This window comes from Neopsephotus bourkii, unplaced genomic scaffold (genome assembly GCF_033783945.1).
Source record: "Neopsephotus bourkii isolate Nb327-2 ecotype Australia unplaced genomic scaffold, CSIRO-AGI_Nbou_v1 NB_1060, whole genome shotgun sequence".
NCBI lineage: Eukaryota > Metazoa > Chordata > Aves > Psittaciformes > Psittacidae > Neopsephotus > Neopsephotus bourkii.
In genome coordinates, this window is record NW_026901548.1 from 2,734,132 (window position 1) to 2,761,616 (window position 27,485).

A 27,485-nucleotide genomic window follows, 5' to 3' on the forward strand; every position below is an offset into this window, starting at 1 on the left:
CAATATTTCCATAAATTATAATATGTTTCACAGCCCCTACCATTCAAGAATATTTCAAACAGATTATATATTATATTTGTATATGCAAACTATTTTATATACACTAATATAAAGATCCTTAGAAGTACCAATATCACTACCTTTATGCTTTCTCTAAAATGCATAGCTTTCGAATATTTTCTTGCAGTTACCAAAAACTTTACAGATTAAAGCTGCTTATCAATGTGGCATGTTCATAAAAACAAAGGGAAATAGTTCTATGCTAATTTGATAGTAAACCCCTTAAAAAACAGGTGTCTTTTATAATGGGAAAAAAACCCAAACCCAAACCCAAAACCACAAGCTAGTGAGAATTCAAGTAATCTATGCTCAATCTCTGTCCAAAGACTATAAGAAATTAATGTAGCGTTCTAGAAGGACAGTGAACTTCTCAACCAGGACTCTAATACTGCATTTCTCATGGAGAAAAATGCCACAAAATGCTCCACTTTCCACTTCAACCAGGACAAGCTTTAGATGACATTTACTACCACCACAACCCGTGTCAGAACAGAGGAAAAGCTGATCAGTTCTGTACAAAGAAATAAAGAGCTATTCCAGTTTTCTTTCTGCGGTTTGTTATTAAAGTTGTATTAAACCATACAGTTTCTCACAAACTAAAAGTCACACGTGGTTTTCAGACATTAACCAACTTGAAAAAAAAAAGAAAAAAGAAGAAAATAAACTTAAGAAAATAAAGTTAAAAAAAAAGAAGGGAAAAAAAACCAAAAAACCCAACAAACAAAACAAACCCACAACTGTTAAAAGTCTGGTGTTAGAATAACCAGCCTGGGTGAAGGCTGCTGTAGTCGGGGGGCTACTGTCAGCTTCTTCTGTATAAACTTGAAGATCTCCATACCACAAATGCCTCAAAGTGGAGAACAGAATGACCAGTAAGAAATGGGAACAAGTAATTTTGTTATCTCCATCATCTAGCTTAACCTTGGCGCTCCACAACTCTAACAGCTGCTTAACAAACAATGGCTTCCCCCCCACCCAGAAAATAGCTCCACAAGTAAACAGTGTTCACAGTAATGCAATCAGTAACAGGTTTTGTTAGATCCCGTTAAATCAGGTGTATCTGCAAAGCTTTATACAGTTTAATGCGTTAAGTATTCCAGTAAAATTAAGTGAAAACTAAGTTTCATTTCTACAGGGTAATATCTACCATACAAGACTAGATTATGTACAGTATGGGACCGGTGTGACAACTGCCTGCGTTTCATGATGTTAAACTATTTCACTCATCAGCTCAGTCTTTGTTTAACTAAATCTGTAATAACTTGATATACAGACCTAAAAACCTAGAGATTGATTTGGCAAGATTAGTGCTTACTACCACTGGACATACCCCAGTGCTGCAAAACTAAGTCAACCAGAGCATCCCATACCCAAAAGATTACAATTTGTTGACTTGAAAGCCTGGACTTCACATGTAAAACATTAAAACTATAATCCTAAGTGGAGTGAGGACAGTCATTAAACAAATACAGGTGAAGATGAACTGCATCTCTTCAGAAAGGTATGAAAGAATTGAAAAAGAAACAAGGAAACTTCGGCTCTGCTCAGCTCAAGGCAAAACCAGCCCAAGTAGCTCTAAAACTACAATTCTTACTCAGCAAGCATAAAGGCAGATCCTGCACAAGATGATGCATCAGAGGCTTCAAGCTCCTCTCCCCTCCACTGGATTTCCTAACATAAGACATCTTTCAGCTTGCAAACATCCAGCAGCCTTCAAAGCTTTTGTAGCCTGCTGGAATCAGTGCAGTGTCCACAGCTGCAAAGTGAATGTAGTGGGGAAAGGCCCCTGTTAAGAAAAAAACACAAATGCCTCTGGGGGCCATTTTGGTCATTAGTGAAAATGAAGGAAAAGAAACGTCTTTCCAACAATACTCCTCCTGAAAAGATGGGTCACTGATCCATTATGAATATAGCTCTCACCATATAAAGCACCAAAAAAGTCAGAAACAAGGAAAACAAAAACAAAATAATTCCTTAAATTATGATTTACAAGTTTGTACACTATTTCCTAAGCAAAACATTGACCTTACTGCAAAGTTTATAGATGAAAACTTGACCAGTTACTTTGAAGGGGAATGTATATCTGTCTATAACTTAAAGGTAGAAAATATTCACTGTTCTATATACACATTTCAAACAGGAGACAATTAAACTGAACTGAATAGTTGCCAATATAACACCGTGTTAACTCGCTGGCGACTAAACTAGGCATCAGTAGCCAATTAGAAAGTTTTGAGTTCTGTACTTCTAAAAATGCTCTTGTTCCTGTCCTGTTCACTTGGTTTTTAAAAAGGTATTATAGTGCATAGCCTAAGTCAGACTTTCAAAGAGATACAGCGCCTTTCAATGCAGTTTTTGCAGCATTTAAAAGGGACTTTTCTCCCTTCAAATTCGATGTTCATTGAAAAATCTGAATTGAGTGCTGTACTGTAGTAAAAATATTTCAGTCACAGACTGATATAAATGTATACTGTGCAGTACTAGGATTGTTTGGTGTCCATCTGCACACGTTTTACTTGGGTTCTTCAATCGTCCCCTTGCTGAGGTCTGTCATTTTGGGGTATTTCACTTTCTTCTGGTCCAGCTCATTCTGAGCCCACAGTAGTAGTTTCAGTAATTTTGCCAACTTGGGTGTTGATTCACGATTTTCATAGTCTAGAACAGCTTGATTAACCTCACTCCATACCTGGAAAAGAAATACTGGAGTTCAGTAATAGTCTTCATATGATTAACACTGCTAATGTCACAAAGACATTGCAAAGATCACACCTAGTGTGCCAATTCCTCAGGACAAAGCTCTTCAGACTATGAGCCTGGAGAAAACAAGAGAGCCAGGTAGTTGAATACTTCATGGTTTTTGAATCTTGCTTAAGAAATACTTCTGTTCTTTTGTAACCATTAGATACATTATTTTTTTAAACGTATCAACAATATCTGGACATTATTTTCATCACACATTAATAAAAGACATCAATTTCCTTTTGCAAAAGGACTACCTTCTGTCGCTGCATCATGTTAAGCAAGTCTCCAAATGGTGATTCTTCAGGATTATCAAAGGCAAGCAAAGCCAGCGTGCGCTCCATTTCTGTCAGGCATTCCCTGCTCTCCTCCCCTTGCTCTGCTAATTGGGTCTGAGCAAATTCCAGAGCTGCTTCTGTCTCACGCTGCCGAATCAGCTCAATCAAATGCTGCTGCTACATAAGGAAGATACAGCAATATTAGCTAAAGAAATTAAATCTTCATTATGGCAAGGCTGTAATATTCAGACACTAGTGTGAAACAGGAGACAAACAGTAATCCATACGTTAACAGTTTGAGGTCAGTCGTTCTTAATGTGCAAGAAAAGCAGCAGACATCTCTCAAAAATCTACTCAAAAAGGCAAACTGATGCTTCTGAATAACATGTTTTGAAAAGAAGCATTACTCAAATGCCCTGGTTTCAGTTGGAATAGAGTTAATTTTCATTTTAGCAGCTGGTACAGGGCTGTGTTTTGGTTTTAGTCTGAGAATAATATTGATAACACACTGCTGTTTCAGTTGTGGCGAAGTAGAGCCACTAAAATTCAAACTAACAGTAACTGAAGTTGGTTAAGCCACAGACCATAGCTACTGTTGTAAGTTTTCATGTTGCTAATTGTATATAATGGTTCCTGCGCCATGCCACAAAGTTCCCTATCCCTACAAAACCATGCCAAGAGCAAACATTTGAAACTGCATCCATGTTCAGTCACACAAACCTCCCAACACGCTGCTAAAGTCTGCACTGCTCTCAGCAAGCTCTAAACCAAAGTTTGCTACCTGTCCTTACCTGCAAATGAAAGTAAAGATATCTGTTTGTATCTAGCAATTCTGGATGGAGGCTGTTTATTAACGCAATGGCTTCTTGGATCTGTCCCTTCAATATCATTTCTCGAATCTTTATTCTTTCATCCAGAGTCTCTAAATCAACACTCGGTTCAATTCCCGACTCCATTCGAAATTTCTCTGCTGCTTCTTTAAAGCCCTCTGAAATAGAAACATTTTACCTATAAAACACATTTCCTTAAACACTTAAATACCAGTTTAAATGAAGATACTTCACTATTGCATGTTCGTTTGGGGTTTTTAAAGATTAAATCCAAACTTCTACTAAATTCCTTCTCTATTTAAATAAGCATTCCTCCAACAGACATCTAACAGAACATACTTAATTCATTCTTAATTCATGTGCCTTCTCTAAAGATGCATGCAACTTGTAATCCCACACCTCTTAACTTGAAAGTCTGCTTTATACTTAGAGCAATGTGCTCATTCCAAAGTGGGATTTCCAAGATTTGGGCAGTTTTGCTTTGCCCTCCAGCCCCCAAATCTGTTTCCACAGCCCTAGCAGTATTAACAGCAGAACATTTGTTTCTTATACTATAAAGTACTATACAAGTACTATAACTGTACTTTTTAAAGTTAAAATAGCTATTTTACATGCAAAGTCATGTTTTCATATACACAAAAATGATTTACACCACCGAGATGCTCTTCCTTCATCCCAGAGGCTTTACCTACACACCAGTGTAAACAGGGTGTAGATGGGACACAAATGCCTCCGCCCAGGCAACACATTAGTCTCATGGTATGTATCATAATTGCTAAGGACAATTTCTGAGGAGTTTTGATTGTTCTAAGTATAAAGTTAGGCAATGTGCTGTAGGGGTTAATATTTCTGGTCTCAAGCTGTTTTGTCAACAGTGCCCTTCTAAGAGTTTATCTTCCCAGTCAGTTAAAACTTGTTTCTGATAGCTCTTACAGCTTTCAGAGTGTTATTTAACAAATGCAACATACCTTGGGAGTCTGTTTTAAGGCACAAAAAAGGACATCGTACAAAACCAGGTTGTGTTTCTTTACAGCATTCCAGAAAACACTTTATTTTCTGTATCTTTTAGCAGAGGAGTTAAGGCTTATGAATGTTACTTCTATTACATGGAAACTGCTCAGAACCTAAATCTTGGTCAGTTTACACAAGAGCAGTTGTACATTTCTAAGAGCAGCCAACAGCAGTCACCAAGTCCTCAAAGCTCTTAATTTCACTCTATTGAGTGATACATTCCAGCCAAAACTGCCTTGATAAAGTAAGTGACATTTGTTCAAGAGCCTCCTAAGCAACACTACTCACTGTTACCTGTAACAAGGTAGTTCATGATAAGGCGGTTCATGTCTGCTCTCTGGATATGCAAGTTATTAAGTTTTTCCATCCATTCATCTTTTGTGATTTCATCAGGTTTTTCTGTATAACTCATTCTGGACTCTTACTACAAGAAAAGAAAGCATCTCATTTAACAGGATTCAAGCAGTAGCAAGTTTAATGTGTGCAAGCACTGTGTTACTACCATCTTTGTATCTTTTTTATGAAATCTTCTAATAAACCGAATGAGAGCCTTTTATCTCAAACCACAATTTCATATGTTCCTCCTCCTCGTTCCTGCACACTTTCACATCTACCAGCCGGTCTCTAAAGCTGCTTTCATCAGTCATCAGTATAAAACATTCAAATACCATCTTCTTTTACTTACTCCAAATAAAACTTGGTTGGAATTCATACAGGACACACAACATCACTGTGTGAAAAAGCGAATCAAAGTTTGACAGGTAGCCAGAAAAAAAACGTAGCAAACTTCTAAAGCAAAGCCTATGTAAGCAGCATTTGCTTTAAAGTCTTCCCCAAAACTTAGTCCGGGCGGCTCCATACTCTGTACAGCTACAAAACTACTCGTTACATTACTCAATGTATAACTAAAGACTTACGCTTAGCTTTGCTGTCCCCAAAAGTGCTCCTGTCAATGCTACGATTAAAATGTTATCTCATTGTATTTCTCTCGACATTTATTTCCCGATTAGTAAGCAAAGCGCTTTGCTAAACCCGGCATTTAACCATTGCTACAGCCAAGTCACGATCACGGGGCAGCGAAAGGGGAGGAGAGGCGGCAACAACAACAGCAACAGGCACCGCCACCCCTCGCAGGCAAACACGAGCGGCAGCGCGCCTTCTCATCACCAGTCGCTTCCAACAGGTTCTTCCTTCTCTCAACTACCGCCAAACCCCCACCGCGCCCAGCGGAACCAGCCGGCTGGAGGTACCATCAACCCGGCGCCGGCCGAGGAGCCGATCGGGCTCCGACTTCGCATTCACACCGCTCCCAACACAACCACGCGGCAGGGGAACGGGGCTCCCAGCACAACGGGCCCTGGCGGCCCGAAACACAAGAGACATTCACCCGCTGGGGGACCCCGACCTCCCTCCGCCGCCTCGCAACCCCCGGCCCGCCGAGCCGCTGCCCCCAGCCTGGCCCTACACGGGGCCCGTGACACCGAAGCCCTCGGCCGCGCTCGCCACAGGCCCAGCACTTCCCCGCCACCCGCAGCAGCCGGCCGCGGTCTGAACCGCGGGGCCACGGGAAGGGCCCTGGCAGCCCCCCGTCCCCCCGAGGGCAGCCGCGGACCGCCCGGCGCCATCTTACCGAGAGCGCCGCGGTGCCGGCTCCGACGCACAAACACGGGGCCTCCACCGCCTCCGCCAGGCCGCTGGCGTGGATCTCGCGAGAGCCGTCCTCTCGGCCAATCAGCAAGAAGCTGTAACCATAGAGGCGTCCCGCGGGATAGATTGTACACCCGCCCGTGTGGATCCACCCCGCCGGCGGTACCATAGAGACGGCACAGGGGTGACGGCGCATTAGAACCGCGGCCGTCAGTGGCGTGACGGAGGCCGGGGTGGGCTGTGTCTGGTCTGGCTGTAGGACGGCAGCAGGATCGGTGCTGTGCCGCTCAGGCGCAGCCGTGCAGCAGCGCTAGCCAGCCGGATCGCGGTCACTGGAGGCCGATGCGCACAGCGGGATAGAGTGCCAGGCCTCGTTCCTTATCCAGCATCCCTCGCGGCCTCAGGGCCGGGCCTGAGCTGCTTCCACTTGCGGTCATGACGCCTTAACTAGGAGCTCCCACGGCTGCTCTGTGGCCCACGTCCCTGCCTGGCACGTTAATAATACTTCTCTGTGGGAGAGGGACAACACCCGTACTAACAACCGGGGCAGAAATTGATGCTTTCGTTGGTCTGGTCCCTACCTCTGTGCAATGGCCGTGTGTGTGAGCACCTACACGGACACAGCAGGGTCCTCAGGAGAACAGTTGTTCTAGAGCCTTCCTTGGCAAGGGCTGGCTATTTGAGTTGGGGCTGCAGCGACAGAGTTGGCCCTGTCACGATAGTGGAAATGGAGGAGAGTGCTGCAAGTCCCAACTAGTAAAGTTCCACCAGTTTCCACATCGATATGAACTGAGGGCTCTGGTTTGTGATCTCTGACAGAATTTGTCTTGGCTGCTGAGGACAATTAATAAACTAACTGTGGTTAAACCCAGTGGGGTTTGTGGCTCAAAGCATTCCACAGCAAACAAGAACACACCTCAGTTTGTGTGTTAACATGGACAGTGGGTAGAAGATCTACAACTTTTATTTTGCAAAATGAAACTGGTCATAAAAAGGTAATTTCACTTACACAGATAATAATTTTAAATCAGAAACTCACTTCTATTGGCTATGCTTCAGCTTTGCCCTTTCCACTCATTTTCCATTCCTGTTTTTGTAACTGCCCAATAAAGCTCAGCCAAAACAAAGCGAGTCATACTCACTTTGATTACAGTTGTTCTTAGATTGAAACCAAGAAAATCAGCAATGAAATGACTATTATTTTAACTTACCTCCCCAAGCAAAGCACCAAGCTTATAAATAACACAGAACATTGGGCAAAGGACTTCAAATATTTAGTAATAGATGCTATTAGTTTTGACAAAGCAAGCTACAGCTGGCAAGTATCCCTGTTGATTGGAGAGGGCTCTTCCTCAGGCTTTACCCTAAAAGCTAATCTTAATTAATTTGACTTGTTGAGAAACATAAATGTTCAGACCCTATTTTGGAACCAGTGGGCTTGTAAATCTTGCTTTGATTTAGTCTGGTTCTTGTTAGCTCCTCCCTAAAAGGTGGAGTTTCTCACGAGACTTCCATAAAGAGGGAGAGAGGGTAAAGATGCCCTTCTCTACGAGGGGTTCCTGACTTGTCAATAGAGGGAGACATACCCCCAACAAGAGAGGAGGCAACAGAGCGTAGTTCATAGCCACAATTGCTGTTTACAGGTAAAGAATAAAGAATAAGTATCACTGTTTTCTAGTAAGTAGAATAATGTAGTGAATAAGTAAGGTAAAAATGTGTGAGCTGCTGATCGGTTTCATGCGTGACTGTGAGGTGCTGGGATATGTTTTTCCAGAGGCCGAGAAGTCCAACCAACTGCAACAGAGGTTTCTTTTTACTCCTTTATTGTTCCTGAGCTAACGAAGAGTAAGAATGAGCTGAAAGCAGCTCTTGAGTTGTGTGTTTGCTTGTCATGAAGTATAGTTTGTTGTTTGGGATTTTCTTTGTACTTGTAGGAGTTGACATTTCTTCTGACCATAATGTTAACAAAAAGAAGTTTGCAGTGTTTCTGAGCAGAATATCATGGCCAGCTGCATTCTATTCTTTTCCATAAATATGCTGTCCCTAGTTTTTTGATGTTTCTGGTAACATCAAACCTTCTTGGAAACTGGGCTTTCATTTGAGGGAAAAAGAGTTATAACCACTTCAGTTGCAACAAGCACACTGAATGTTGCTATAGTAGCATTTTCTTCCTGAGTCTGAAAACAAAGTAACTTTCTAATGCATGAATTGTTTTTATGCGGTTAAATACTACTAAATAGTACTAGTGGTAGTGACACCTTTTTTTGATGGCATCATTAGCCCAATGTGATAAAATCCTAAGTGTATTAAAAAACCCTATAGAACTGTTATGCCTTTATCTTGATACAGGCCTTTTGTTTCTCTACTAATGCTCTGAGTATAATGAAATCTCTGCATGTTTGGGGGACTGAGTAGTGTTCTTGAGTAATAAACGACACATTTACACAACTCCTGATAGAAAGCTGCCTTGTGACCTTCTGTATTTACCTCTTTTTAACTTGTATTTCACTGAATAAATGTTTGATCATTCCATGTATAATACCCATGGCTATATTTAATGAAGATGAATGCTTTTATTCCCTCTGCTTCATAACTTGGAATACTTAAGGATTTGGAAATACCAATCTTGCATGGCTTTTCTTTGTTAAGATTTACAAAATTAAGAAGGGAGTAGGGAGATACAAAGCTGTGCAGCAATTCCTACATTATTCCCTCTTTTCCTATCATTAGCGCCTGATTCTGTTAAAAAACCCTCACATTCTCCCCAGATTTGGAACCAAACCTGTCTTTTATTACTTAGGGAAAACCTTGCAGGATACTTCTGAGTACAAAGTTGGATTAAAATGTCTGGAAATAAACTGCTTTGTTCTCAGGAAATTATTGTATGGTTTCAATATGCCACAATGCTCTAAGAATCTTACAGTAATGAGGGCAGGAGTAACAAGAAAAGTGGGATTTTGGGGTAAGACTACAAAATTGAGATGAAAAGAAACATAAGTACTGTAATTCAGTGCAGTTTGTAGAATTTTTAAATGAGTTAGGATTTGATAAACCCTAATCTCAGAATGCCATTTTGATGACTGATATTTGGAGTTGAGTGAATTCTAACCCAAGATCAGTAATTCCTGGAACACTCAAAAAATCCCAGCAAAAAAAGGGGGGGAGTGGAGTTTACCTATAACTGGAGGTAAAAAATATTTGCAAGTTTCTGTCTGATGATAGGGCAATCCTATATTTCTGTGAATAGGATTAACCCTCAGTAAATATTTCTCTGTGTTCATTCAGTCTTTGCAACTAATGAAATATCAGGAGCCTTGGAGAATCAAGGACCCAGAAGATAAGCTACTCTGACATCTGACGTATCTATTTTGAGTGCTGTGCTGAACTCCAGGGACAGAGGCCTTTTTCCATAAACAAAGAGGTAAAACTGAGGCACAACCCACAGAAATTGGTCTCTTCTGACCTAAAATGATCAAGTATCTGTTAAAAATACCAGAGATGGAGGGAAGAGAACTTGCTCATTTGTTTTCCTGCTTCTACTCTTTTCATGGGCTAACTCTGTCTCTAGTTTTTACCTGGCTACTGAAATTTGCTTACCGGAACATTCAGTGAGGAAGAACTGAGAGAAGGGGTGAGTGTTTAAGTAAGTATTATGTTGAAGGGGTTTGCATCTTCAAAAACTGGAGAAGGTTGCTGTCTTGGTGAAGGGAAAGGTGGGTGTGAGAGCAGAGATGACATCCCAAATCTAAGGGGACCACCTCTTTTAAGGAAAGTTAGTGCTGAGGGATTTATTGATACCTCAGCGTAAGCTTTTGCCATGTTTAAGGAGAGGTGGACAAGGTGCTTACTAGATTTTTTTAGAAGCTGATTCATAGTCATTAATCTCTGTTAGGATTTCCCAGCAGTGTTTTCAGTTCAAACCAGTTAGAGACTATCATCATGTTATATGTGAGGAGGTCTAAACCAAAATAAAAGGTACTTCTGCTTTGCTGCCAGGACAGTGCAGATTCAGAGCAGTAACCCAGGAGTAAACTTCCTAAATTAAGGGAAATGAGGTTTTTACAGGAAAAAAAGAATGGGAAGGGAAAAAACTGAGGTGTTAATGGTACCCTTAGCAGGCGTTTAGTCGGCAAAGGTAGATAACTCTGACTTGGTCTTGAAATTGTAATGTGGTTTGGATGGTATTCACTGGGTGTGCAAAGTGAATCAGTATTATGTTAAGATGGTGTAAGCCTCTTACCAAATATATGCAAGGGGAACGTAATACCTGTTTCACTGCTGGATCCCCTATCACGGGCATCCCCTGTTCACTGCTGGTGTACAATTCCATGTTTTGCATGTTCCCTTTCCCTTGGTGTGCAATTCCTGGGTTTGAGCACTCCCTAGATGCTAAATTTGTCCATTAACAACATGTTTTAGCTTTTCCCAGGGCATATATCACAGCGCAGCTTGATCTACCAAATCACAAGGTATTTCCCTTCCATGTGCTTTTCATTTATTGTAGCTGCAGAATGAAAATCAAACTCTCCTTGTCTTTAATCATGGTGTCTTGTACTTTTGCACAGCAGTCCACTGGAGGGGGGGGGGGGGGATTACTTCTTGGTGCTCCTGTGTAAAGTATGTATTTATACTGCCCAGTTTTACAGATGGGAGAAAGAGGCTGACTGTGCTAATAGTACCTTTTCCAACATTGTGCTGTGCTTTTAGCACCAGAAGTCACCTGCATAGAATGCAGGCTTCTAAAAGATGCAAATTATTTGATGGAATCCTGTAATTCCACAGAATTCATGCAAAGTGTGTGTGTGCTTCCTCATGTTTTCATTCCTTAAATCCATTTTAGTAAACACTGGGAGCCAGCTGAAATCAATGTTATCAACCCATGAGGGAAAATGTACACTATTAGGGCCAGTCAAAAAGCCAAACCCCTCACTTCCAGCTGCCTGAAAGGGTCTTCAGGTGCCCAGGTCAGGCCTTGTAGATACTCCTGTAAACATCAACACCCCTCAATGACTGCAAGCTGCAGGTCGTTAATATCACAAATGATGGCAATAGAAACAAAACATGTAAATGGGAATTAACTATTTATAGATATGTATAGCAGCTTGGATCCTGGAGAGCTTTTTGGGTAGCCTGACCCTTTTAAAAGCAAACCAATGAGGTGGATGAGCTGATCACTGAACTTCCCTTCCTCAGCACTCCATAACCTGGACCCAGAGGAAAGCATTACTGCAGCAATTGCGTTTGATTCTTTAAAACAGGTAGAATAGGAATAAACCAAACCCCAACGGAGTACGCACAGGTGGGCAGCACGGAGCAGCTGGCTGCAAGCAGGAGAGGGCCCCCCCTGCCATGTTAATCCTGTCACGAAGCTGTGCTTCTCCTCCAGGAGAGGTCGTTGCGAACAAAACGGTGTTTAGCGCTGTTAATGTGCAGTTTCGCTCACGAATACAGCCGGGGTTCTGTAAGGTAAGATCAACACGTATTTTAGGTATGAGAATCGGGAGCAGGCGTTGTTGATGCCACAGAATTGGTCTGGGAAGGAAGGCCTGAGGTGACTGGAGCTTCCCGCCCCCGGAGTGGGGAGGACAGGCGCGGCCGGCGGGAGGCGCGGGCGGGGCTGCGTGCTACCCGCCCATTCGCCAGGGGGCGCGCGGGCCCGCCTCCAACCGAAGTCCTCCGGGAGCCGTGCGCAAAGCGAAGCGCTCTAGGCAAGCCGTTGGTCGCCATATTGGTCTCTATGGTAGCGGGGGCGGAGCGCCCCCGCCCAGCGCTCTGGCGCGGCTGCGAAGAGGAAATGGCGGCTCGGCTCGGCTGAGACCCGCGGCGGCAGCGAGATCCTCGCACCCCCTCCCCGCGGTGAGTGAGGCAAGGAGGGAGGCAAGCAGCCGGAGAACGCACCGGGACGGGAGGAGAAAGGGGAGCGGGGCCCGCCGCTGCGGCGGAGAGGTCGCGGCAAAGGGGCGGCCGCCTCCGGCCTGGACGCCTTTGGGCTCGGACTATAAAATGGAGGCGGGCGGGTGGTGCGGGTCAGGGCGGCCCAGGGACCCCAGCGGCGGGCGGCGCGGCCTGTTTTCAGGGGGATCGTCGGTTCGGCTGCAGGGCGCGGGCACGCCGGAGGCCTGGCCCGGTTCCAGAGGAGGTCGGCGACTCAATGCGGGGGCCCCGGAGGACGCTGAGAGCCGCCGCCCCGTAAGCTCATTACGTGGTTGGGCCGGAGCGGAGAGGACGCCCTCCCCGGGCGGAGCGGGCTGGAAGGCGGGATCCTCCATGTTGGGGGGAAAAAAGGAGAGAGAGGACGGGTGTGCTCTGAGGCGATCGACGCCATAACCAAGCTGACACCGGCGAGCTTCTCCGTAACGTCAGGACCGACTCTAACCGCCTTTTCCGTTCTGTTCCACCGTTGCCCTAGTACCGGTTGCGGGGTCGTTGGGGCGGGGTTAGCGCACGCGGCTGGGAACCCCGGAACATAGTGGTGGGGCTGGGGGCCCTCGGAGGGTGGGCTTAGAACTCACCTGCCCCGAGGTGATGGCTGTTACCATTGAGCGGTGGAGGCGATCTCCTTATTGGTGAGTTAAACAGGAAAAGTGGAACTTTAACATATTCCTTGTGGGGGAAAAGAGATGGGATTGGATTTTTAGGCAGTAGGGATTGTTGGCTGGCTTTAAATACCCTGTCAATAACGGTTCCCCATCCCTTGTGCTAATGTGCTGAACCACTGTCTCTTGGAGGTGATGGTAGTTTGGAGCTGCTCATTTGGCTTGCGAAAGCCGTTCTTTGATGCTGACCAAATATTGTTTCATACAATTAAGTAGTTTTCAGTGTATACCTCCAAGCGATAGCTATATTTTAGTAGTGGGTTAAGAAGATCTTACCGTTTTAGCTTGTCATTTTTAACTTGGAAAGAACCTGAAACCTGTGACAAAACGCATGTGTGTTACAGTCTCCCTGCTCTTTGTATGTTCAGTAATGCAAAACAGTGTAACATGCAGGTTTTTTCTTGCATGTGCTTTCATGTTTTCCTTCTAGGAACTTCAGGGAGACAAAAAAATGCTGATTTCTTTTATTTAACTCAAAGGATGTATATAGTATTCCTGATTTCCCTGGTTATTCCCCCTCGAGCTATTTAAGATTTTTTTGCAGAAATAGCTCTTTTGAATACTGAATCAGCACAGCCTTGTTTAAGTAAATTCTTTGGCAGCTGGTACTCAGCTATATTTTCCTTTATTTGATGAGAACTTGCTTTTTTTGTCTTTCTGTTTTACCCAGTTTTCTTGTAAGTGGCAATTTGAATTGGTTTAGCTTCGACTGTGTCCTTGCTACTTCTCCAAACAAAATATATAAGCTGTTCAAGCACTTTAATTGCTGGTCAATGACAAATGATAATGTGTAGTTACTGCACAAGTGTAGCACATACTGTGTTAATTGTAATAGTTATTTTGGGTTGTGCTCCACTTTAATGTATGCCAGCTGCTTGTTACTGTTCTTTGACATTTGGAACTTTCTATAGGAATAAATATAGACATGCGCTCAAAATAGCTCTTCACTTGGGCCTTAAATTTATTTTTCCCATGATGGCTGCAGAAACATTGCTCCAAAATGTGGTTTAATGCATTTTGGTGGAAGAGTAAAGGCTCATGTTAACCTTCAGCCTACTTGGAGACCACATGACCCCAGTGATTTGCAAATCAAGTAATTGTTGATTTCAAGACCGGCATTTAAATAATTCATTTTTTTTACAAAGTTTCTGTGGTATTTGGTTTTCTGAAGATGTTTATATTTTAGTTGATTTCTGTTGGTATGCAAATGAAGTTTGCAAGTGCATGTACATGACAAAATACACATCTTAAAACTGTTCAAATATAAAATGATACATGTAATTCACACATTATGTGCCTTTTGAGTTTAAAAACACCCCAGCCAACCAACCCTGAAGTTCCCGAAAGCAATGTTAATAGAATTGTCTGGGTCCATAGTAGTAAATAGGAGTTTTTCAGTGTCTAGGAGGCTCATCAAAAGGCAGTGTTTGTTCTACTTAATCCTGCTTCACCACTGAGTTTTTTCTGGTAGTAGGTTATTTTATTTGTTTCCCACTTAAAATAGTAATTGTCTTCAAAGTTGTAACTTAAAACTGTAGGATTTTAATTCTATTCAGCCTGGAACTTCAGCTAGAAATAGTAAGTGGGGAGAGCAAGGGCAAGGATTATAGGGGTTAGACTGAGACTTTATCAAGTTTAACTGATAAAGATGGAAGAAGGGGCTGTACTAGGTAAGCGTAAGATTTGGTGGTTATGGTAATGTCTGTCTAAACTAGTATTATTCTCTGGTGCACTTTCTCTGCCTAGTATCATAGTGCCACAAATAGGACAGTGGTAGGAGATTTAAGGAGGGGATTTTAATGTACCTAAGATTTAGCTAGTTTATGCAAGAGCTGGCTGTGCTTTTTGTGTGCTATCAGGCCTGTCTCCTCACTAGGAGGATCTTCAACAACTGTGAGTTACAAGGGTTGTACTACTATTAAGTTTTTATCTAATATAGCTTCTGAAATCAGTGAGAACTTCACAGGTACTAATGGTGGTAGATGTCTGGAGCATTCATAGACTTTGGGGTCAAGAAAAATATTAGATTTCCAGTTAAGGAGTAAGAAACAAAGATTAAATGTGTGTTATGTGTGTTCTTGCAGTAAACGCCAGCCAAAATTGGGACCTGAACTGTTTACTGCATTGTTAATAGGATGGGGGTGTGCTGTAGTTAGTGTGCTTCACTGAATTTTGTGGATAAATTTATTCGTTTTACTTCATTTAATGAAGCCTTTTTGTTAGAATAAGAGTGAAAAGGGTAGCTGGCTGTATTTAGCTTACTTTTTACAAATGAAATAAGGGAAAAAGTATAAAACCACAAGATTTTTATTTTTGTTCAACAGCTGTGCTGATGGAGTCAAATCATAATCCTGTAGTTGTTTTGAGTCCATTTCTGTATACACAGTTTTGACTGACAGCAAGAATTAGACATGCCAGAGGATACAGATTGTTTAATTATAAACTAAGTACAACAGTTTAGGCTCTGTAGCTAGTTTATGTACAGTTATAATGCCAACTTGATAAAAAGCCTGTACAGCTTTACTAGTTGGTGTAAAACTGTTTGAAAAGGGGGATTTTTAAGTACAGTGAAAGTATTCAGGCTGAAATCTGACAGTTGTAGGATTGTCATCCTTCATGTTTAAATATAAACAAGCTTATGAGCTGCTGAAGAGTTAAACTGTGAGGTTCTCTGATTTAGCCCCAGTGTTCTGAATATTCCATTACCAGTTAACAGCTGCTGAACTGTTGCTGTTCAGTTAACAGCAGTGTGCCTAGCAGTCATGATGAAGAGCTCATTTCTTTGGTACTTAAGTGGATGAATGCCAGATTGCGTGAATCACCTTTCCAAAGTGCATTTTCTTCCTGTGCAGTTGCTGAAAATGTGTTTTCAGTGCTGCTGAAGAAGTTAGATTCAGTAGCAGACACTGAACATTAGTCAAATAAGTAGTACGTATGTGTAAAATATTTCCAGTCAAGGTGACAGTAAAGGAATGGTAAAGCTATTGTATCTTGAGTTTATCCAATAACAGTCAGAGTTTGTAATTGACATTTCTGTTGCCTAAACTTAGACCCATGGCGTGTAAAACTGGCCTGTGCTGGGGCCTTTAAAAGGTTTGTTACAGAGAGATGCTTATGTTTGTTTCTTTTAATCTAAGCTTGTGACCACAGACAGCTGCGTTCTTAATCTGTATAAAGGGGGGGAAGAAAAAATCAGAGGTATCTACACTGCTTGTGATTCTGCTCACTTTTCCTAATGAGCAAAGTCTATTTTGCTGTCTCATTTTTGCTCATACTGTTCAGACCCCGAGAGCAGAAATAAACCTGACCAAAAGTAAATCAATTTTACTTTGCTGTCTTTGGGTAAATTTTCATTGTTAGGGCAGATATGGGATTAGCTTACTTGGAAGGATGTGAATAAAGGCTTCAGAAAGTATTACAGGAGTAGTAAAACAGCCAGCTGTCAATCTGTTAGTAAGCCAATAGAGTGTATGTGCATAGTGTTTTAAACACCCATGAAGCTCTGGAATAGAAAATATCAATGGCATGTGTATGATACTTTTCTTTCCTCTTAAAATTAGTATTTCCTCAAATGCAGAAAACAGTAAATTAAATGTGAATTTTGTTCATTGAACACAATTACGGGCCTTTGGGTTGGAGGATATGCATAGTCTTTAAGTGCTGTTACTAAAGCTGTGTTAGTACAGTTGTCAGTTACAGTTCTTTTACCAGTTACTCACAGGTCTGTGCTGGCAAAAGCTCTAATATGTATGCAAATATTTTGCAACCTGTTTGCTAATGTAACTTTTTTCATTCAAGGAATTTGAATGAACTTTCAAAGTTTAGCTTTCTCATGAGATAAACTGCCGCCCTCCTTGGAATGGCCTGTACTAGTGTGTTGCTGGAACTTTCTTCTTATATGTGCAGATGCACTGATAAACCACCATTGCACCAGGATGGTGCACACCTGATACCCCACCCTGCAAACAGAATGACTGAGGTGAAAGTACAGGTTTGCAGGTGTAATCAACAATACAAGGCACTTGGCACCAACATAGCTCTGTTGATTAGACATTGTATCCTTTCACCTTGAGCAGTTGTGACAGTGAACATCTGTAGCGTAGGTATGATCATAGTCCTGTCTATCATCAAATAAAATTTTCATGTTTGCCAGATTTCTGGTGGACCTGCTGCTAAAGCGCCTCAAATGTTTCTATGAGAAATCACTATTTAGCTGTGGGAACTTCACTGGTTCAAAGAAGCACTTTTTGCTCCTTATCCAGAATAAAATACATGTGTAATACTTGGTGCTGTCCTCATTTTGCTGCACTTTCTGCTGAGCGATCATCCCTTCTTTCCTTGAATTTTTTCTTCTGACTCTTCTGATCCTCTATGATGCGGTCTGAAGTAAGAATTTTTAAGGATTTTTGCTTGAGAAGATGATTTTACAATCTGAAAGGCGCAAAACCTCCAGAATGTGTTCATTCTCTATAAATCAGAGAGCTACTTCATGTTTTTTTGCTTGGAGTCGTTGGCTTCTGTGGAGCTGTTCATTGTCTTTTGTAACTGCTGCTGTGCACTAGTTGTCTGTATGTGCATGGTAGTGTGGCTTTGTCACACACATTAAATTCCGCACTTTCAGGAGGTCCCTCATTCACTGCAAGCACACAGGGTTGCTGTCCTGTATGTGCAGTTTTCCACCATGTGAGGCAGTGGCCTTCTTATGGGGCTTACATAAGGTAAGTGTGTAGCCTGACAGAAAACGTGGAGGTGGAGTATGTATTCGTTTCAGACATACAGTAGAAAGGGTTTATAGTGCTGGGTTACCAAATACATTTTAATTTTTAAGGATTAATATCTTTATTATTTAAAGTACAGAGACCAAGTGATTGTATTTATTGTTTTTAAGGGAAGCTCTTTAGCTTCTTTAATCATTTGCTTAATGATTCTAAGAAGTAAGCTGTCAAGTTCATTTGCTGTTAGACTGTTTCTTCAGTATCATTCTCAAGTGGAAGAAAGTGGTCTTGTGAAATCATAAATGTATTTGGTCTTATTTTTCATGAGTGAAATCTGGAGGAGAATTGAACACTTGTTTCTGTATCTCTGGAAATAAAAAGAGTGATTGATGGCTGCATTTTAAATCTCAGTAGCTGATTGGCGTCAGCCCTGCGTATTGGTGGTACTTGGTATCGTAAATGTGCACTTAATAGGTTCTCCAATACCAAGACAAGTGTTTTGCACCATTTACTGGACATTTGAAGTAAGTTTTCAACGCCAAATAAAAAAGCAGCTGCATTTAAAATCGGAAAGACTGCAAACCACAAAACATCATTGAAATGGTCAATCTGGGTTTCCAGGGATGTCTGTTGGTAGAAGGGTGGTAGTGACGCACATTACTGAGTTCCTTGTGAAACCACATCACGACACCACAGGGTCTTGCAGTACATTCAAAGATTCCTTGGTAAAATGCCGTGGAGATTGGGGGGGGGGGGGCTCAAAAGGGATACAGAAGCCTCTGAATTAATGCCCCCAGCATTCCCCTGGGAGATCTGATCATGTTTGTGTGCTAAGGTGTCCCTGAAGAGCTTTTCCCTTGCATTGGAGACTATTGCAATATGGGTGCCATCAGGCATTTATCTCTACCATCTTCAGAGGATGCAGATTCTCTGTTGTCTGGTGCAGCCATATCTATCCAGAGGGAGCCTTATCTCCCATGCCACTTCAGTCATTTTTTTTCCGTTACTTTTGGTAGGAGCTTAGATGGGGTACCACTGAACGCAGAAAAATAAGGTTTTACAAGTGCTAGAACCTGTCTTTGTAAAGAGATGGGGGAAGGTGAGGGAAGCAGCAGGTCTGAGTGAAAGGATGGAATGTGAGACTCTGCTGTAGATGTCAGTGGTGATATCCCTGACAAATTAATATCGTGCATCTGGGGGTGAAATGCTATTCTGATACTAAAAGCTACCTTCAAACTAGATCCTCGTGATGCTTTGTCCTAATTTGGCTCTGTAGCACTGTTAATATTTGCCTGAAATTGTAACTGCTTTATGCAGTATTGAAGAAGAGTGCACATTCCTTAAATTGGGATGGCTCATTTCTGAGGAATGTGGTGGTATTACTGAATTATGTATTACTGAATCTATTTCATGTGAATTTCAAGGCTTTTTAATGTGTGAAGTTTTTAAATGGCAATCATGTACTTACTCTGAATAGGAAGGAATTAACTGCCACTTGTAAGTTGTTAGTGTTGTGGGTATATGAGATGGTGGATTTGTTTATAATCTTGGAACTAATGTCTATTTAATGATCGTCAGCAGAGCAGTTGCATACAGACCAGTAGTACAGTTCTTGTAGCATTTTTCTATTGTAGGTCTAACTGTAAGCATTGAAATACTTTGATTTTATGCAGATTCTATTTTTAACATGATCTTTCAGATGTAAGCAGCTTCTGATATAAAATCTTTGCATTTATCAGGGATGCTTGGACTCCTGACTTTGAACTGTGGCTTGCCTATAGCAGTCAAGTAGTGAGAGAGTAAATTATTTGAGGTGCAGGGGAGGAGTTAAGGATCACAAATATTTTCTTGCATCTCCCCTTACCTATACTTGAGGAATACAACTGTGGCCTCTCTCATTCTCTCTTGTCACAGCATTTCCATTTCACAACTTTCTGAAGGGTGTTTTCCTTCTTTCAGAAGGAAGATACTGAAATCAGTAAACAGTAGATATGTTATATATGAAAATAAAAGTATGCTAGTTGTACCTGCTCATCTCATTATTCTCTCGCTTCTCACGTAAGTCAGTTGCTCTTGCATCTGTCAGAGATGAACAGATGGAGGAGCTGCGCTGCAGCCTCGGCTATACAGGGCTTTTCCAGTTCTAGTGCAGAACCTGCTTCCTGCTGTCCTTGGGGGCCAGTGGGTTGCACCTTTTGTCCATGTCTGAATGGAACTGCTCATTTATGTACAAAATAGGTTTTGCCCTACTGGCTTCATTTGGGCTGCTTTTGTAATGCTTGTTGATGCAAGGGATTAGTTTTGCCGCTGCTCTGTCGAAAGTGCAGGTTTCCCAGATGTCATCTTTGATAAATAGGGATGCAAAGTAATTTTCAATGGGATCAGTCTTCTGAGCGGGAATGGCATCAACTAAGCCATATCAAAATTTTTTTATTTGCATCAGGAATTATGGCCTTGTATGAGTTCTAAGTATTTCTTTTTCCATGTGATATTAACATACTTGCTTATTAGGAATTTTTTAACACTGGCCAAGCCCAGTTCATCTTTTACAGGGACTTAAATGTGCAAACAGTGTCGGCTGTGATTGGAATCACTGTTACAGCATTCTGGAAAGGATGCTTTCTGTCGTGTTTATAACATCCTGCAGTTTCTTTGATATTTAGGAAACCTGTCCTGGATAATTTGGCTCTAGCCAAATACGTTGCACATCAAGTCTTTTAATTCTGAAGAAACTCAAAGGACTTATACCTAGAGGCCAGTTACAAGTAACACGAACTTAAGCTAGTCTATTCAATACTGACATTGGCTGCGTCAGGACGTGGAGATGAAACTGGTAACTGATGTATGAGACCTGCTTTTGAAAGGTAGAAGGTGTAAGACTCTTACACTTTGAATTTCTTTTCAAGTGCAACCTGTGTTTGGTTCTCTCATTATAACCCTAGTTGGCATAACCTTATGCTTGCCATAGTGGTCTTGATTTCTGTCCTGTTGTTGGGCAGTGGCCATTGGATTTCCAAAATGTACCTACAACATTGACTTGAGCTTCAATAAGGCATTCTTCTGTAGAGTTCTTAGGATGAGTAGGGAATAAGAGAACTGATAGGTGCCAGATATTAATACTTGGACTAAAGTATTCTTGCAAGGTGCTTGTGTAACCTCTGAATAATGAGATACCAGCACTTGTGCAGATTGCAGCAAACTGACTGAGTCTTGAAGAGTGCTGACATCCAAGAACATGGAATGAGGCGCAGCGTGTTTCATCATGAAGCTGTTGACAATGAGAATTAACATTCATGACAGGATAAAGATCATTGGTCTTTCATATAGGATCCTCAAAAAGCTAAATATAACTGCTGGTTAAGCAGAAACAGAGAAATTTACCCTCAATTCTGACAGATTATCTCAGTCCTCAGATAAAGGTGAAATTATTTCTTTGGGGTTTTTGGTGTTTTTTTTTTTTTTTTAGTTCATGTTAAAAGGTTTTATTACTAAGCTGTCTTTCAAGATCCTTTTTTAGAGTGAAGTCTTCCCAGTTAACTGAGGCAGGAATTCTTAATGCAGTTAAAATAGTAAGTACTAGAAAAGACAAAGTCTTTCTGCAGTCAGTGGAGCCACTGAATGTCTTACTACCTTATAAGGGAAATGAGAGAAAAAATAACAGTGGAGACACTGCCTGAATGTATATTTGTTGGTAACTTGTTGAATTGGCCTTTGTCTAAAAATATAAACACAAGAAGAGTGGGAAATACTGATGTTCTTTAAAAGCTTTTCTCTGTCATCATCAGCTTAAGATGTTATATTGAGGTGTCTTAAAAAGGACTTAATGAAGTCAGCATCAGCAGATCCAGGTGTCTCTAAAGCTGCATGTCCTGCAGTTAACACCTCTCAGCCCTGTGTTACTGGCATGGATAATCGCTCTTTTGCCTGAGATTTGTATGAGCTGTTGGCTTGCAGAGATGGCAGTAGGTAGCAGTATGCTTTTCTTCAGATTTTGCCTGAATGGGAAAGGGATAAAGAAAAATGGGGTGAGATTACAAGCTTTTTGTGGTTGATGTTTAACAAGATTTTTAATGTGTGATTGTGAACAAGTGGCATAGCAGTAGCAGGATTTGGAATTTGGGAATATCTTTTCTGTCTCGTGTTAAATTATCTGCTGAGAGCTCCTCTGGGATTTCTTCAAGGCATATTTACTTAACACCACAGAGGTTTACAGGGATATTTGATGTGGGTGGTGGCCCCTGTCATCTTAGAGAGTGGGCAGCCCTGGGATTTTGGGTTTCTCGTTGCTTGAGAATAGTTGACCGTGTTGGAATTAAAAGTTTGTGATACTTTTTTCCTGAGTAGGATACTTTGATTCTTCAGCTGCTTCTGTACTGTAGGTCCAGAATGAATTCAAGTACAGAACTTGTTCTGAGAAAACTGGAACATTTTATCTGCAAAACAGTGGGGAGGGAGGGAGGGAAACCCGGAATGTTCTCTTGGCTGAATATTCTGTCTGAAGATACAGTGCAGCAGCTTTATGCTCCACTTCTGATAAGTGACTGTTCTGTTTCACTGGAATGCTCCCATTATTACAGTTTGTAAGATTAAAACAGAACCTTGACTTCAGGGGGCAGTTGAAATCCTGTTGACTGAGATTTGATGGGTACATGCTACATGGATGATGGTGTGCATGTAGTGAGTGAGATGGCAGCATGGTGCTACACCAGCTCAGCCTACCTGGGGAGATCATGTTCTCCATCCCTGTTCTTGAATGTTTTTATGCTTGTTCTAATGATCATTATTTTTATCCTTTGGCGGGTTCATTTTCTGGTGAGTTCATAAACTGAGTGTTTGCTAAGGAGCCTGATGACTGTGTTGGAGCTGTGTGTGATGAATGTGGCATAGGCCATGTAACTGAGCACAGGACAGTAGTAGCTCAGGTAGTGTCAGGGCTGTATTTTGTTCTTTGTAGTTCATAAACATGGATTTAATAAGTACTGTGAATCCTCTGTTTAATGGGGGCCTGCTGCCTGTCTTCTGTAACCATTTAAATTAAACTAGGGTTTGTACTGGAAAGGCTTGCTTTATTTCTAAGGGGAGAAGGGATTTTTTTCATGTAAGAAACTCTTGATTTATGTTTCTAACTTCCTTAATAGTTGCTCTTAAGAGCTTATGCATTTTCACTGTGGCAATTGCTTATCACAGAGGTTGTTAACCAAATCAAACCCTGGGGTTTTTTATAAGCAACATTATATATGTTTAATATTATTTTGCTTTTATCTACTGTCATTTATAGAGAACCTTGCATCATTTTTCAGAGGTATATAATATCCTTTCTAAAAGAGATGTGGCAGAAAGGCAGGGTGATGCTGGTGGTAATTGTCCATTAGGGAAACTAGAATGGTTTTCAGTTTCTGAACTTGCAGTTTCAGAAATGTGATTACTGTATTAGAAGGTATAAGATTAACTTCATCACAAAGGGTTTTCAGCTCGTTTAAAACAAGATAACCACAGTTTGCTGCTTTAGCTTAGGTTTCTGTCAGAATCTCAACTGCAGTTGAACAGTGAACTTGAGAACAAAATGAGCAAAAAATCATACTGAGTTTGGAAGAGGATCAGATATTTGGAGACTTCCAAAGTTGCCTTATGTTGCAGTAAATATTTTTGTATGCAGTTAGAGCATTTGAAGTGCAAATTATAATTGAGTTAAGGCTTTATACTTTCATATGTTGGCAATATTTGATTTTTCAGCTTTTAGTCATTTAAGTGTATTAAAATGAGGTTTTGTAAAAGCAGATTTATGTAAAATAAGCTTGAATCTTCCTCTGATTTTAGCAAAGAAAAATAATTTGGACCAAATGGGGGAGGAATAATAAGGAACAACCAAGAGTGTTACAGCAAATGTAGGGGATTGTAATTGTGTTTTAGGTGTACTGAATTTTTATACCTCTCAAATTTGATTATTTTCAAATTGTAGTTCTATTAAAGTCTTTTCTATAGGTAATAATAATGAGATAACATCTGCTAATGCAAACCAGCATGATTCTTGCATAGAATCTCTCGGGTTTCAGTTACTACTTGTGTTAAAAATGCTGTTTCATGTTGAATCAGAGCTGTACACTGCACTGTGCAGCTTTGCCACTGGGTGGGGTATGAGTACCGTTATATAAAGGATTGCGTTCAACGAGCCAGAACGTCTCCTGAGAAGAGAGGAGGATCCCAATTCCGCGTTGGGAATTCTTTAGTGGTATCAGCTCTGCAGCTCGAATGTAATTGTAAAGAGCACATTGAACACAAGACCTTGAATGCACCAATACATAATTGTGCACTGTGAAGGCAATCCTTTGGACAGTTCTTCCTTTCAAATGTTACTGGATACGTTACTCATAGGATGCACTTTGTTTTGCCTGTTTTAGAGTTTGTTTCATAGTTTAATATTAGAACTGAACAAGAAGTTCTTAGCTGACTTTCCCTCTTCCCATAGGCCTATCACTTAAAATTGCGTGATGTGTGATCAGTTGGAGATTCTGAACAGGGAGATTGAGAGGTTATTGCAGAACAGCAGCGTGGAAGAAGACACTTTAAACTCAGACTGTCTTCAGCCATCAGTGACTGATTCCCTGGATAGAATCACTGATCCAGACAATGAAGCAAAATATTTATTAGAGCAGGTATTCCGTGCCATGATATAACAGCACCAGAGTCTTTTAAAAGTAGTTTATTCTGTTGCTTTCTTTTTGTTGCTTGTTTCCTTCTCTCTCTAGAGTGGGAACAGTTGGCTGAGGGAAAGAATGTTGATAGTGTACATAATCCCCTATAGAGAAGGTCCATGGGAAGGAACTCCTGATGTGGATCTAGCTACAGATCCATGATGTTTTTCTTAATTCTTCTTTGCCACAGTCATGCAAATTCTGAGATACACTGTTCATGAAATAATAAAGTGGTCCACTGATGGAAATCAGATCTGGGAGGGATTTGTCTTTTCCCCTCTCTTTATTTCTGGAACAGTGGCATGGCATTGGTGAACACCTAGAGACAATGATTCCTTAGGAAATAAAAAGTATTCCTAAACAACAAAGATGCGTTAAGAGCTGGGGACTTGGGAGATTTGGAGAGGGGAAAAAAAAGTGTCCTTTAAAAAGAAAAGAATGTGTATTGGCATGTCTGTGAAGGATTATCTAATCTGTACTTAAACTCTCCCAGTTTTTACTCCTTTGAAAGTTACTGATGTTTCCGTTGTTCGCTGCACTTTCTGTGGCAGTTCTGCATCTTTTAATGGCAGAACACAACATGCAGACTCTGTCCAGTATTGCTTTTTTGTTCTCACTAGTATTTTATAGGCCAGTTCAAAAGTAACATTTTCTATCCTGTCCATCTGGTCCTCCTTTTCCTCCCAGATTCTTTTCCACTGTTCTTGAAGTTAGGTAGACTACGTTGGGTTAAATCCTACCCATTATCCAAGCTCACCTGCTTGGAAACAGGCAGTCAGTGTTGATGTTCCATTGCCATTCTGCACATCAGTTGGGACCCCTGGACTATCCATTTGCTCTTGTTCAGGTGCTTTAAAGGAATTCTGTGTGATTTTGAGATGGTTCCCAAGGGTTGGTTTTTGGGAAGCTTTATTGTTACTGATAGAATCTGCTGTCCTTGAAATAAAGCTTCTGAAATGTTTTATATTGCAAACCTTACTTGTTAAAAGAACAGTAATAAGGAATATTCTTCTTAATTCTGAAGCTCAACTATAAATTTTTAGTACTTTTATTACAAAATCACCAAGTAGTCACTTGGATTTAAATCCTCAAAGCTGCAGGTGTCTTCTGCAGATGTCTTTAGTACAAACTGGTAAATCTTCCCTACTGTAACCTTGAGCATGCTGATAGGGTTTAAAAGCATTTCTGCAGTTTCATTGCACACTACTAAATTTCACTCTTTGAATGCTTTTAAACTGTAAATGGATAGACTTGTTGATTATGGTTTGTTGCTGTTCTGGAAGCCTAACGGGATCTAATCAAATTGATGAGAGTACAGTCATATTTGGTATTTATTTCAGAGGTCTCAGCTGGTGAGGGTTTACTTCGACTTTTTGTTCCAGTTTCTGTGTCTTTTGGAAAGTAGAAAACTCTCAAGAAGGTGACAGAGCAAGTGATAGAGGCAAAGCAATTCCAAATTTATGTAGAAAATAGCAAGGTCAGTTCATAAATACATCAGTGCCTGATTTTGTTTCCTTTCCACCCCCCAGGAGCCAGCAGGAAAAGGAGAATTTCTAGGATTTGGTCCTGCTGACAGCTCAGCGACTCTGTCTGGCACCTCAGCATCGGGGAATTCAGCATGTGCTGGAGGGATAATGCTGAATGATTCTGATCCTTTGCTGCCCTCCTCTGGCTCTCCTTTTCGTTCAGCTCTGCAGGGAGAAACCATTCAAACCTCTAATGCTGTGTCAGGTAAAGCATATAGAGGACATTGAAGAGGCTTCTTAATTCTTTACTTTTTATCTGGAATTTAAATCTCAGGATTTGGATACCTCTTCTTGTAGCTTTTAACATTTCTTCATCTTCCAAGGTAAACAAAAATGTAATTTTGAATTATTTTGGCTTATTCCCTTCTGTTGCAGCCTTTTTCTGATATGAATATAATTTTAGTCGTGTTTATAAAAAAACTGTACTTAGTGATGTGTTTTACAGGGGAACGTAATGAAATTTCCCACTGGATTGAAGCAGTTTCAGCTTTTGACCTGTGTCCTAGAGGCTTAAAATTAACTTTTTATTCTGGATGTTATGCTAAAAATAGTAAGTTACTATTAAATGGATGTTCTGGAGTTTGCTGCTTGTACAGCAACATTTACAGTATCTCACTGAAATGACTTTTAAGTTACAACTTAAGTGTTATTTTTTTTAACCTATTTGCATGAATGTTGATGTTTCTGTAGCACTGACAAGTTAACATTTCTACTGTAGCATTGTTAAATATAGTGCTAGAAAGCAGAGGAATTGCACTACAGAGAGATGGTGTTGGATAAGGCAGAACAATAAAGCAACTGTTGCAGTATGTACAATAAAGAGGCATTTATCACCAGTGCACACCACAAGATTGGGAAAAGCTTACTAAAGGGTATCTGTGAAAACCTGTAGGTGTAATATGTGCAGTTGTTAATGTTGCCTTTTGGCTATCCTGTGCAGTTCTTGAGCCAGGAATACTCATGTAACTACTCCAAAAACACTCTTTGGGGAGAGCTGAGGGAGGTTTCTTGTTGTTCTTAAAGTGCTGTTTCTGTTTACCCAGTTCAGGGTATACTTACTACTGCATAGTATAGTTTCACATGAGCAATGTAATTGCAATGACTGCAAAATATAGTTTCTGCAGTCACTGAGGAGAGTATTTATATGGCATGCAATTTAAAGCAGTGCACCATGATGTAATGCAAACTTCAATCCATGGTCATGTTATTCCTGAATTACTCAGAATGCAGCCTCAGATCTTGTATTTCTTCCTGTTATTTGCTCCTCTCAAATAAGAGAGTCTTCTGGTACACTGGGAAAGACTTGAGAGAAAAAAAAAAAAGGTTCCTGATTGTCAGCACAGTTTCTTTCTTTTTCCTGTACGGCTCATTGGTCATTCACGTAGCTCACA

The 27,485-nt window shown here is 41.0% G+C and overlaps 3 protein-coding genes across 8 annotated transcripts in view; 2 read left to right on the forward strand and 1 right to left on the reverse strand.

Annotated features, from left to right (window-relative positions):
• BHLHE23 (basic helix-loop-helix family member e23) overlaps window positions 1-27,485 on the forward strand; it is a 191,369-nt gene that overhangs the window by 61,951 nt on the left and 101,933 nt on the right. The gene's annotated exons all lie outside the window — the stretch shown is intronic.
• On the reverse strand, window positions 2,019-6,668 carry GID8 (GID complex subunit 8 homolog). Its single transcript, XM_061361524.1, has 5 exons — window positions 6,549-6,668; window positions 5,213-5,342; window positions 3,869-4,065; window positions 3,057-3,254; window positions 2,019-2,746 (listed from the first exon to the last, which is right to left on the reverse strand). The coding sequence occupies exons 2-5, from the start codon at window positions 5,328-5,330 to the stop codon at window positions 2,573-2,575; spliced, it is 687 nt and encodes a 228-aa protein (XP_061217508.1). The 5' UTR covers window positions 5,331-5,342; window positions 6,549-6,668; the 3' UTR covers window positions 2,019-2,572.
• Window positions 12,201-27,485, forward strand: part of DIDO1 (death inducer-obliterator 1) — a 50,903-nt gene continuing 35,618 nt past the window's right edge. The window contains exons 1-3 of one of the 6 annotated variants that reach the window (XM_061361538.1): window positions 12,201-12,421; window positions 24,343-24,529; window positions 26,098-26,299. In XM_061361538.1, coding sequence (XP_061217522.1) covers window positions 24,365-24,529; window positions 26,098-26,299 — 367 coding nt within the window. In that variant the 5' untranslated portion in view covers window positions 12,201-12,421; window positions 24,343-24,364. Of the gene's footprint in view, window positions 12,426-13,010; window positions 13,132-24,342; window positions 24,530-26,097; window positions 26,418-27,485 lie in introns of those variants that run through there. The other 5 variants (XM_061361539.1, XM_061361541.1, XM_061361540.1 and 2 more) reach the window with 5 other exon arrangements.

What these genes read in the sequence shown, in the direction of transcription:
- GID8 (XM_061361524.1), bottom strand. Translation starts at nt 5,330, where the DNA reads ATGAGTTATACAGAAAAACCTGATGAAATCACAAAAGATGAATGGATG. An exon ending in CATGAACTACCTTGTTACAG is followed by an intron (nt 4,066 to 5,212) that starts GTAACAGTGAGT and finishes TTTCTATTTCAG; the next exon opens with AGGGCTTTAAAGAAGCAGCA. An exon ending in ACATGATGCAGCGACAGAAG is followed by an intron (nt 2,747 to 3,056) that starts GTAGTCCTTTTG and finishes TTTCTTTTCCAG; the next exon opens with GTATGGAGTGAGGTTAATCA.